The 11,931-nt window shown below is 50.3% G+C and overlaps 1 protein-coding gene across 2 annotated transcripts in view; it reads left to right on the top strand.

The window, feature by feature from the left end:
• The first annotated feature begins 7,316 nt into the window (after positions 1 to 7,316).
• The window catches only part of SLC46A1 (solute carrier family 46 member 1), a 10,812-nt gene continuing 6,197 nt past the window's right edge, over positions 7,317 to 11,931 (top strand). For both annotated transcript variants that reach the window (XM_023183821.3, XM_023183822.3), the window contains exons 1-3: positions 7,317 to 7,640; positions 8,059 to 8,911; positions 11,186 to 11,269. In XM_023183821.3, the coding sequence (XP_023039589.2) occupies positions 7,413 to 7,640; positions 8,059 to 8,911; positions 11,186 to 11,269 (1,165 nt within the window). In that variant the 5' untranslated portion in view covers positions 7,317 to 7,412. The remainder of the gene's footprint in view (positions 7,641 to 8,058; positions 8,912 to 11,185; positions 11,270 to 11,931) is intronic.

The raw sequence follows: 11,931 nt of genomic DNA, 5'->3' as shown, positions 1-11,931 counted from the left end.
TCCAAGACTAGGCCTCCCTCACCTGCCCAGCAATTTCCTCTTAAAAAAAGTGGCTAGAGCAAAAGGCATAGTCAAGGTTAATGTACCTTTTTCTTTATCTGACCTCTTCCAAATCAGTTAGCATTTAGGCTCTTTTTCATCAAATATGAAAAACTTTAGCCCAGTTCATGGCCTGTTTAGCAGCAACCCTAAGACGCTTTTCAGCCCTAGACCCTGAAAGTTCAGAAGGCCGTCTTATTCTTTTTTTTTTTTTTTTTTGAGACGGAGTCTCGCTCTATCGCTGGGGCTGGAGTGCAGTGGCCGATCTCAGCTCACTGCAAGCTCTGCCTCCCGGGTTCCCGCCATTCTCCTGCCTCAGCCTCTGGAGTAGCTGGGACTACAGGCGCCCGCCACCTCACCTGGCTAGATTTTTGTATTTTTTTAGTAGAGACGGGGTTTCACCGTGTTCGCCAGGATGGTCTCCATCTCCTGACCTCATGATCCGCCCGTCTCGGCCTCCCAAAGTGCTGGGATTACAGGCTTGAGCCACCGCTCCCGGCCGGCCGTCTTATTCTTAATATGCATTTTATTTTATTACCCAATCTGCTCCCGACATTAAATAAACCCCCCAAATTAAATTCTGGCCCTCAAACCCCACAACAGAACTTAATGAACCTCGCCTTCAAGGTGTACAATAATAGAGTAGAGGCAGCCAAGTAGCAACTTACTTCTGAGTTGCAATTCCTTGCCTCCAATGTGAGACAAACCCCAGTCACATCTCCAGCACACAACTCCGAATGCCTGAACTGCAGCTGCCAGGGGTTCCTCCAGAACCTTGTCCCCCAGGAGCTTGCTACAAGTGCCGGAAATCTGGTCACTGGGTCAAGGAATGCCCGCAGCCCGGGATTCCTCCTAAGCCGTGTCCCCTCTGTGCAGGACCCCACCGGAAATCAGACTGTCCAACTCGCCTGGCAGCCACTCCCAGAGCTCCTGGAGCTCTGGCCCAAGGCTCTCTGACTGACTCCTTTCCAGACCTTCTCGGCTTAGCGGCTGAAGAGTGATGCTGCCTCGGAAGCCTCCTGGACCATCACAGATGCTTTGGGTAACTCTTACAGTGGAAGGTACGTCTGTCCCCTTCTTAATCAATACGGAGGCTACTCACTCCACATTATCTTCTTTTCTTTTCTTTTTTTTTTTTTTTTTTTGAGACAGAGTCTCCTCTGTCGCCTGGGCTGGAGTGCAGTGGCCAGATCTCAGCTCACTGCAAGCTCCACCTCCCGGGTTTACACCATTTTCCTGCCTCAGCCTCCCGAGTAGTTGGGACTACAGGCACCAGCCACCTCGCCCAGCTAGCTTTTTGTATTTTTTAGTAGAGACGGGGTTTCACCGTGTTAGCCAGGATGGTCTCGAACTCCTGACCTCGTGATCCGCCCGTCTCGGCCTCCCAAAGTGCTGGGATTACAGGCTTGAGCCACCGCGCCGGGCCAACATTGTCTTCTTTTCAAGGGCCTGTTTTCCTTGCCTCCATAACTGTTGTGGGTATTGACGGCCAGGCTGCTAAACCTCTTAAAACTCCCCACTCTGGTGCCAACTTGGACAACATTCTTTTATACACTCCTTTTTAGTTATCCCCACCTGCCCAACTCCCTTATTAGGTCAAGACATTTTAACTACATTGTCTGCTTCCCTGACTATTCCTAGGCTACAGCCACACCTCATTGCTGCCTTTTCCCCCAGTTCAAAGCCTCCTTCGCATCCTTCTCTTGTATCTCCCCCAACCTTAACCCACAAGTATAGGATACCTCTCCTTGGCAACTGATCATGCACCCCTTACCATCTCATGCAACCCAATCACCCTTACCCCACCCCACTCAACTCCAATATCCCACCCCGCAGCACCCTTTAAAAGGATTAAAGTCTGTTATCACTCGCTTGCTACACCATGGCCTTTTAAAGCCTGTAAACTCCCCTTACAATTCTCCCATTTTACCTGTCCTAAAACAGACAAGGCTTACATGTTAGTTCAAGATCTGCACCTTATCAACCAAACCGTCTTGCCTATCCACCCTGTAGCGCCAAACCCATATCCTCTCCTATCCTCAATACCTCCCTCCACAACCCATTATTCTGTTCTGGATCTCAAACATACTTTCTTTACTATTCCTTCACACCCTTCATCCCAACCTCTCTTTGCTTTCACTTAGACTGACCCTGACACCCATCAGGCTCAGCAAATTACCTAGGCTGTACTGCTGCAAGGCCTCACAGACAGCCCCATTACTTCAGTCAAGCCCAAATTTCTTCCTTATCTGTTACCTATCTCGGCATAATTCTCATAAATACACACTTACTCTCCCTGCTGATCGTGTCCGGCTAATCTCCCAAACCCCCATCCCTTCTACAAAACAACTCCTTTCCTTCCTAGGCGGTCAGAATTCTTACATAAGAGCCGGGACCACGACCTATAGCCTTTCTGTCCAAATGACCTTACTGTTTTAGCTGAGCCCTCATGTCTGCACGCAGCGGCTGTCACTGTTTTAATACTGTTAGAGGCCCTAAAAATCACAAACTGTGCTCAACTCTCTACAGTTCTCATAACTTTCAAAATCTATTTTCTTCACCCAACCAACGCTCAGGAGAATGCTTATGCTGATAAGTTAGCTAAAAAAGCAGCCAGCATTCCAACTTCTATCCCTCAAGGCAGTTTTCCTCCTTCACATCGGCCACTCCCACCCACTCCCCCGCTGAAACTTCCACCTATCAATCTCTTCCCACACAAGGCAAATGGTTTTGACCAAGGAAAATATCTCCTTCCAGCCTCACAGGCCCATTCTATTCTGTCGTCATTTCATAACCTCTTCCATGTAGGTTACATGCCGCTAGCCCGTCTCTTAGAACCTCTCATTTCCTTTCCATCCTAGAAATCTATCCTCAAGGAGATCACTTCTCAGTGTTCCATCTGCTATTCTACTGCCCCTCAGGGATTGTTCAGGCCCCCTCCCTTTCCTACACATCAAGCTTGAGGATTTGCCCCTGCCCAGGACTGGCAAATTGACTTTACTCACATGCCCCGAGTCAGAAAACTAAAATATCTCTTAGTCTGGGTAGACACTTTCACTGGATGGGTAGAGGCCTTTCCCATGGGGTCTGAGAAAGCCACCGCGGTCATTTCAGACATTATTCCTCGGTTTGGCCTTCCTACATTTCTACAGTCTGATAACGGACCAGCTTTTAATAGTCAAATCACCCAAGCAGTTTCTCAGGCTCCTTAGTATTCAGTGAAACCTTTATATCCTTTACCGTCCTCAATCTTCAGGAAAGGTAGAACAGACTAATAGTCTTTTAAAAACACACCTCACCAAGCTCAGTCATCAACTTAAAAAGGACTAGACAATACTTTTACCACTTTCCTTTCTCAGAATTCAGGCCTGTCCTCGGAACGCTACAGGTTTCAGCCCATTTGAGCTCCTGTGTGGACACTCACTTAGGTCCCAGTCTCATTCCAGACACCAGACCAACTTAGACTGCACCCCAAAAAACTTTCATCCCTACTGTCTTTTGTCCAGTCACACTCCTATTCACTGTTCTCAACTACTCATAAATGCCCTGCTCGGGTTTACACTGCCGGTTTACACTGTTTCTCCAAGCCATCACAGCTGATATCTCCTAGTGCTATCCCAAACCGCCACTCTAAATTCCCTCTTAAAGTAAATAAATAATCTTTGCTGGCAAGGCTATGCTGAGCCTCCTTGGGCACTCTCTAATTAGATGTCCTAGGGTCCTCCCAATTCTTAGTCCTTCAATACCTGTTTTTTCTCCTTCTCTTACCTTGTGTCTTCTGTTTAGTTTTTCAATTCATACAAAACCGCATCCAGGCCGTTTTGTATGTCATTCAATATAACAAATGTTTCTTCTAACGACCCCACAATATCACCCCTTACCACAAAATCTTCCTTCAGCTTAATCTCTCCCACTCTAGGTTTCCACATCGCCCCTAATCCCGCTTGAAGCAGCCCTGAGAAACATCGCCATTTTCTTTCCATACCACCCAAAAATTTTCGCCGCCCCAACACTTCAACACTATTTTGTTTTATTTTTCTTATTAATATAAGAAGACAGGAATGTCAGGCCTCTGAGCCCAAGCCAAGCCATCGCATCCCCTGTGACATATAGGCCCATCTGGCCTGAAGTAACTGAAGAATCACAAAAGAAGTGCAAATGTCCTGCCTTGCCTTAACTGATGACATTCCACCACAAAAGAAGTGAAAATGGCCGGTCCTTGCCTCAAGTGATGATATTATCTTGTGAAATTCCTTTTCCTGGCTCATCCTGGCTCAAAAAGCTCCCCCACTGAGCACCTTGTGACCCCCACTCCTGCCTGCCAGAGAACGACCCCCCTTTGACTGTAATTTTTCTTTACCTATCCAAATCCTATAAAACGGCCCCACCCTTATCTCCCTTTGCTGACTCAGCCCACCTGCACCCAGGTGATTAAAAAGCTTTATTGCTCACACAAAGCCTGTTTGGTGGTCTCTTCACACTGATGCACATGACAACCTCTAGTAAAGGGAGACAGACAACAAAGAAACTAGAAAGTTATAATTCAGATGGTGATAAATACTAAGGGAAAAATATGAAACAGAGTAAAGGATTAAGGAGTGCCAGGAGAGAAGGAAGGAGGGAAGTTGCTTATATAGGAGGGTCAGGTGACATTTTAGCAGAGACTTGAAGGAAGTGAGGGAGCTGACCAGGTGGATATCCAGGAGAAGAGCATTCTAGGTAGAAGGAACGGCAAGTATAAAGGCCCTAAGGATGGCCCGGCGCGGTGGCTCAAGCCTGTAATCCCAGCACTTTGGGAGGCCGAGACGGGCGGATTACAAGGTCAAGAGATCGAGACCATCCTGGCTAACCCCGTCTCTACTAAAAAGAAACCCCGTCTCTACTAAAAAAAACAAAAATACAAAAAATTAGCCGGGCGAGGTGGCGGGCGCCTGTAGTCCCAGCTACTCAGGAGACTGAGGCAGGAGAATGGCGTAAACCCGGGAGGCGGAGCTTGCAGTGAGCTGAGATCTGGTCACTGCACTCCAGCCTGGACGACAGAGAAACTCTGTCTCAAAAAAAAAAAAAAAAAAAAAAAAAAGGCCCTAAGGCAGGAGGCCAGCAAGGCTTGAGCACAGGGAGTGAGGAGGACAGAGCAGGGGAGAGGGACAGAGAAGAGGTAGTTGGCCTTAGGGCCCTCAAAAGGACTTGGCTCTCACTGAGTGAAATGGAAAGCACAGGATGGTTTTGAGCAGGCCAGTGACCTGATTGCAGTTGTTTCCAAGGAGTTAGAAAAGACCTCTACCCTAGTGGGTACTGCAGGCTCTGGCTCTGGGATGAGCCACACCCTGTCCCATTCCCTGATGAGGGACCTTGGCCTCTCCTAGCCTTAGCTCTTTATCTAAGAAATGATTCCAAGGATTTAGCCAAGTACCCCTCCCTCACTGCAGGTGACCTAACTGGGCCAAGCTTTTGTGTAAGTGGTAGGGAGGAGTTGGAAGCGGTGGGAGTAGAGGGGAGCCAATCTAGAGGCTTGAATGTTTAATGTGGAATTTCCTCTCTCTAGGGGACCACAGGTTGGGGGCAGCTTGCAGGGGGAGGTTATTCAGTTCGCTAGTATCTAGCCAGCACCTACTTATCCTGAGTCTCAGACTCCTGGCTCATGGGAGGTGGGGTAGCTAACAAGCTCCAACAAGCCCAGGCACAGGTACAGTGGCCAGAAATGGAGCCATCCGTCCTCCAAAGAATCAGGCTTGTCAGGACCTGCCTCCAGAAACCCACTCAGCTGCTCTGTTCCCAGGGAAGGTGGCCTTTAGTGATTCTGCTCCTCCCATCCCCAGCCCATGAATTAGCACCCTTGGAGTTCGAAACTATTTTCCGCGGTTGGAATTTTATATCAATTAGTAGGATTCTTTGATTATTTTCCCTCTCCCACCATTCTAGAAACTAACTGGCCTGGTGAGGCCTTTGTCTATTTCCTTTACTGTTGTGGTCCTGGAGTCCCCCAGCACAGTGCCTGGCATGTAAGGGGCACTCAGTAAATGAGGTGAATGAATGAAAGATAGGGGAGTAAGGCAAGTAATGCTGTTCCTTTTTACAGGCAATAAAACAGAGGCCCAGAAAGGGTCTAACCTCAGCAGCAGAGCAGGTGACTGCCTTCTGGCCTAATTCCTATAATGGGAGCCACCCAGGAGCATACGTTCACACCCAAGGGCCTCCCAGGCCCTCCCCCATCTTCTCATCTAAGGGAACTGCAGAGCCAGGCCCTGCCTTACCCCAGAAACAAGACTAGTTTCTCAGGAAAAGATCCTAGGGCAGCAATGGAGCAAGTGACAGTTTGTTTTTTATTTTATTTTATTTTTATTTTTCTATTTTTTGAGACACGGTCTTGCTCTGTTACTCAGGCTGGAGTGCAGTGTTGAGATCGCAGCTCATCGCAACCTCTGCCTCCTGGGCTCAGTCGATCCTCCCACCTCAGCCTCCCGAGTAGCTGGGACTACAGGCATCCGCTACTACGCCCGGCTAATTTTTGTGTATTTTTTGTAGAGACATGGTTTTACCGTGTTGCCCAGGTTGGTCTCGAACTCCTGAGCTCAAGTGATTCATGAGCCTCAGCCTCCCAAAGTGCTGGGATTACAGGTGTGAGTCACCACTCCCAGACGTGACAGTCTGTTAATAACAGTAATAGCACTTTGAATATACCAGACACTGTTTTTCCACAACTTTTCGAGACAAGTTTTGTTAGCAACTTCATTTTACAGATGAAAAAACAGGCTCAGGGTGGTAAGTGGCATGCCCAAGGTAGTGGCAGAGCCTAGGTGTTCCAATCCAGGCAGCTGGGTTCAGCCGCACTCCGATCCTCTCCAGCTGCCTCTCTGTTATCAGGAACATCAGCAGCATCAGGAATCAAGTGCATTTCCAGCTCTGCCTTGAGTACCCGATGACCTGGTTTTCTCATCGGTAGATAGCGAAGGTTAATATTGGCTAGCCTGTAGAGTTATCGGGAGACCAACGCACAAAAAGGGTTTAATACCGTGCCCAGCACATTGTAAGTGGTCAATACATGTTAATTATTGATATTCTTGTTATTTGTGGTGTGTCTGGGCCAGGAGGGAGGGCTGCAGGGCGCTGTCTATGCACACTTCACAGGTGAGGTCATCCCGCGGGCTGGGGGTGCCGGGCCCCTCGCCGGCCCACGCCCAGTCAGGTGCACCCCCCGCGAGAGTCCGGTGGCCTCAGGTCCCAGGCCCCTCCCCGCCGGACATTTAAGGAGGGACGCCGGGCGCAGGCGCAGAGAGCGCAAGCCCCGCGCCACACGTCGCCAGCCCCAGGCAGCTCGTCGCGCGCGCGCGCGCCCCGCCGCCCGCCTGGCGACAGCCCAGCTGCGCGCACACATGGAGGGAAGGGCGAGTCCCCCGGACAAGCCCCGCGTCCGTCCCGCGGCTGCTGTGCTGTGCCGGGGCCCGGTAGAGCCGCTGGTCTTCCTGGCCAACTTTGCCTTGGTCCTGCAGGGCCCGCTCACCACGCAGTATCTGTGGCACCGCTTCAGTGCCGACCTCGGCTACAATGGCACCCGCCAAAGGGGGGACTGCAGCAACCGCAGCGCGGACCCCACCATGCAGGTAGCGGGGCGGCAAGGAGCCTGGCAGGGGGAGGGCCCTGGGCTGGAGCGTGGCGGCAGCGGAGGGGTGGGGCCTGCATAATGACAGTTGGGGGTAACTGGAGGGAGTGTGCATTTTGGATGGTGGGCGGGATCAGAGCAAAGCGGCCTGACCTGGAACCTCAGCGTGGGGAATGCGAAAAGTTGAGCTAAAAGTCTGGCCTTGCAGGTTAACATAAGCAGGGGAAAGGAAAGGGAATGGGGCCTTGGTCCATGTCCTTCCCCCTCTTCACTGGCAGATTCTGAAAGTTGTGCTAAGATTCTCTGAGGTTTAGGGCTCCAAAGAAAGTCCTCATCCCTGTAGCTCCCGGGATGGCGAGGATTTGGGGATTGGGCAACCCAGAGTGAGGAACCGCAACCTGGTCATTGTGCCCCTACAGGAAGTGGAGACCCTTACTTCCCACTGGACCCTCTACATGAACGTGGGCGGCTTCCTGGTGGGGCTTTTCTCGTCCACCCTGCTGGGAGCTTGGAGCGACGGTGTGGGCCGCCGCCCGCTGCTAGTGCTGGCCTCGCTGGGCCTGCTGCTCCAGGCCCTAGTGTCCGTCTTTGTGGTGCAGCTACAGCTCCACGTCGGCTACTTTGTGTTGGGTCGCATCCTTTGTGCCCTCCTCGGCGACTTCGGTGGCCTTCTGGCTGCTAGCTTTGCGTCCGTGGCAGATGTCAGCTCCAGCCGCAGCCGCACCTTCCGGATGGCCCTGCTGGAAGCCAGCATCGGGGTGGCTGGGATGCTGGCAAGCCTCCTCGGGGGCCACTGGCTCCGGGCCCAGGGTTATGCCAACCCCTTCTGGCTGGCCTTAGCCTTGCTGATAGCCATGACACTCTATGCAGCTTTCTGCTTTGGTGAGACCTTAAAGGACCCAAAGTCCACCCGGCTCTTCACGTTCCGTCACCACCGATCCATTGTCCAGCTCTATGTGGCTCCAGCCCCAGAGAAGTCCAGGAAGCATTTAGCCCTGTACTCACTGGCCATCTTCGTGGTGATCACTGTGCACTTTGGGGCCCAGGACATCTTGACCCTGTATGAACTGAGCACACCCCTCTGCTGGGATTCCAAACTAATCGGCTATGGTTCTGCAGCTCAGCATCTCCCCTACCTCACCAGCCTGCTGGTCCTGAAGCTCCTGCAGCACTGCCTGGCCGACGCCTGGGTGGCTGAGATCGGCCTGGCCTTCAACATCCTGGGGATGGTGGTCTTTGCCTTTGCCACCATCACACCTCTCATGTTCACAGGTAAAGTGTGTGGGCGCAGGGACAGCCTGTCCCAGAGGCACTGGGTAAGAACTGGGGGCCAGCCACTCACTGCCCCCAGATGTGGTTCATTCCTGTGTCTTTGGAAACATTGTTATGCCTGCACTGGAGGACAGACAACTAAGAAATCCCTCAAAAATGCCATCTATGATACATGGAAAATACAGACCTTCAGTAGCTAAAGTAATTAATCCACCGTTATCAACCATTAATACTGTTAGTAATCTAGAGCAAAAGACAAAAGTGTGGCTCATACACTAATTGCTTTACCCCTTGGCCTCCCACAGCCTATTCATATGTTCTTAAACAAAGTCCATGCCATTAATGCCTTGGTACTCACTTCTCTGATAAGAATCAAATACCCTTGGTCAGCTTCTTTGGGTTTTTAGAAACCTGTCTTCTCGGACCACAGATATGAAATTCCTGTTTCAGTTCCTCTTCTCCTCTTCCTCCTTGTCCTTTCCCTCCTTACTTCCTCCCTTTCTTTTTTTGGTAGGAGAGGGTCAACAGGCCAGTAAATGGGGAAGTTAACTTTTTAAAATTTTTATTTGATTGACTTATTTAGAGACAGGGTCTCACTTTGTCACCCAGGCTAGAGTGCAGTGGCATGATCATGGCTCACTGCAGCCTCATCCCCTGGGCCCAAGTGATTCTCCCAATCTGGCCTCTCTAGTAGCTGGGACCACTGGCGCACATTACCACACCTTGCTAATTTTTGTATTTTTTTATAGAGATGGGGTCCTCACCATGTTGCCCAGTCCTGGTCTCTAACTCCTGAGCTCAAGGATCTGCCTGCCTTAGCCTCCCAAAGTGTTGGGATTACAGGCATAAGCCACCGTGCCCAGCTTTAGTTAACTTTTTTTAAAGGGACAGATTTATTTTGATAGAGCCCTAAAACGTGCTGTGTATAGTCAACAATACAATAATCACAGATTTCTTAACTCAACTGCTTGTCTGACAATTAAGCAGAAGGGAGCCTTTCCCTCCTGCTGATGGCCCTGGGGGATGCAGAGATGATGAAGATGCTGTCATTGCTCTGGGTCAGGGGGAGGTCTCAACAGAGTGGGATTTGAGGGGCTTGACATTGGTAGGGGCCCTGGGTGCCTCATCGTATACCTTCTTTGGAGGATCCACTGTCCTGTAGGAGTTTGCAGTTTTGCTGAGGAGTCAGCAATCACACAGGGAGAGAAATGGTTATGAAGAAAACAGGAAGCCTGTAAGTAACTGAATGCAAAGGGAAAAGGAACTCACATTTGCTGTGTCCCTATGCCGTACTCTTCATAGATGTTACCTTTTTACCTTATGTATTGGTTCCCTGAGATTGCTGTAATGAAATACCGCAAACTTGGGGGCTTAACACAACAGAAATATATTCTCTCACAGTTCTGGAGGCCAGAAGTCCAAAGTCAATACCACTGGGCTGAACGGAAGGAGTCAGCAGGCAGTGCTCCCTTGCAAGGTGCCAGGAGATAACGTGTTTCTCTTTTCTTTCAGCTTCTGGGGCTGCTGGCATTCCTTGGCTTGGGGCGGCCATCACCAGTCTCTGCCTCTGTGCTCACATTGCCTCTCCTCCTCTTTGTGCCTTCTCCATTCTATTGGTGCCAAATCTCCGTCTGCTTTCCTCTTATAAAGATGTGTGATGGCATTTAGGGCCCAACCTGCTAATCCAGGATAACCCCACTCTCTCAGGAGGCTTAACTTCATCACACCTGCATAGACCCATTTTCCAAATAAGGTAGTATTTACAGGTTCCAGAGCTATGAACCTGATGCCATTGGGCACCATTATTCAGCCTCCTATGACTCAGAACCATCCTGTGATGAAGGCCTTATTATCTTCCTCATACAGGGAGTCAGGCTCAGAGAGGTTAAGTACCCCAGGCCACACAGATAGTATGTAATGGCATCAGGTTTTGAATTCAGGGCTGACTCCAAAGCCCATGCTTGTTTTCTGTGCCCTGCCATATCCCTACTAAGTGCCAAATGGATGGGTGATGTCTGCTGTGACCACAAGAGGTTCAGACAAGAAAGCAATCAGTGGGAATTAGCATTCATGAGAGCTAGACGGTGGCCAAGCCCAGACAAGGGCAGTCTCCCTTCCTCCTTGACTACTGTCTCCCCACCCTCACCATTGAGGAAGTTCTTCCTGGGTCTAACCTAAGCCCCATATGGGGTATGGATAGGAGATCTGCTGCCTTTCCCTTGGTCACCCCTCTCCCCAGCCCCATTTTCCTGATGAGTGTTTCTTTCTCCACAGGATATGGGTTGCTCTTCCTGTCATTAGTCATCACACCTGTCATCCGGGCTAAACTCTCCAAGCTGGTGAGAGAGACAGAGCAGGGTGAGTGTCAGGATCCACCTGTATCTGCTTCCTCACACCCAGTGCTGCCTGAAACGGGCTGATGGGCAGCCATGGCTGGGGGAACAGCTTGCCTTCTCACCCTGGAGAATTAAGTGGCCAAGACAAACACACTTCTGTGAAATTGCCCACGACGGGCAGAGGATCATGCCGCCTTGGATTTTCAAACCGCAGAGTTGGGATTTGCAGTCAGCAGAGCACAATTATGTTCTTTCTGGATAACCAGAGCAGAAGATTTACTCTCTGCAGACCTCAGCTTTTCCGTCTGTAAGATGGGTGTGATGATGCCCGAGTTCCCTGTTTCTCTGGGGTCAGCGTGTACAAGCCCAGAAGTGAACAACCTTGTGCCATGGGTTTCATTTTCCACAGCTGACAGATGAAGAAACAGAGGCCCAGGGGGTTAAATCAGCTCACCCAAGGTTACTCAGTAAATGGTGGAGCTAGGATGCAAACTCACATCTGTGTTGAAAAGCAGCTGGTCTCAGGATCTGGGTTTTAGTCCGAGCCCTGCCATAGGCTTGTTTCTTCATCTGTGATGTGAGTGGTTTGCTCTTGATGACATCACAGGCCCCTCTAGATGTGACAGAATTTAATCTGGACTTCTGTTGGGTTGTTGCACATTTTGTAAACTGTGGGTTCTCCTG

The sequence above is a fragment of the Piliocolobus tephrosceles genome, chromosome 16, assembly GCF_002776525.5.
Source record: "Piliocolobus tephrosceles isolate RC106 chromosome 16, ASM277652v3, whole genome shotgun sequence".
Lineage (NCBI taxonomy): Eukaryota > Metazoa > Chordata > Mammalia > Primates > Cercopithecidae > Piliocolobus > Piliocolobus tephrosceles.
The sequence above is the reverse complement of the archived record's forward strand: the minus strand, read 5'-3'. Positions and strand labels throughout refer to the sequence as shown.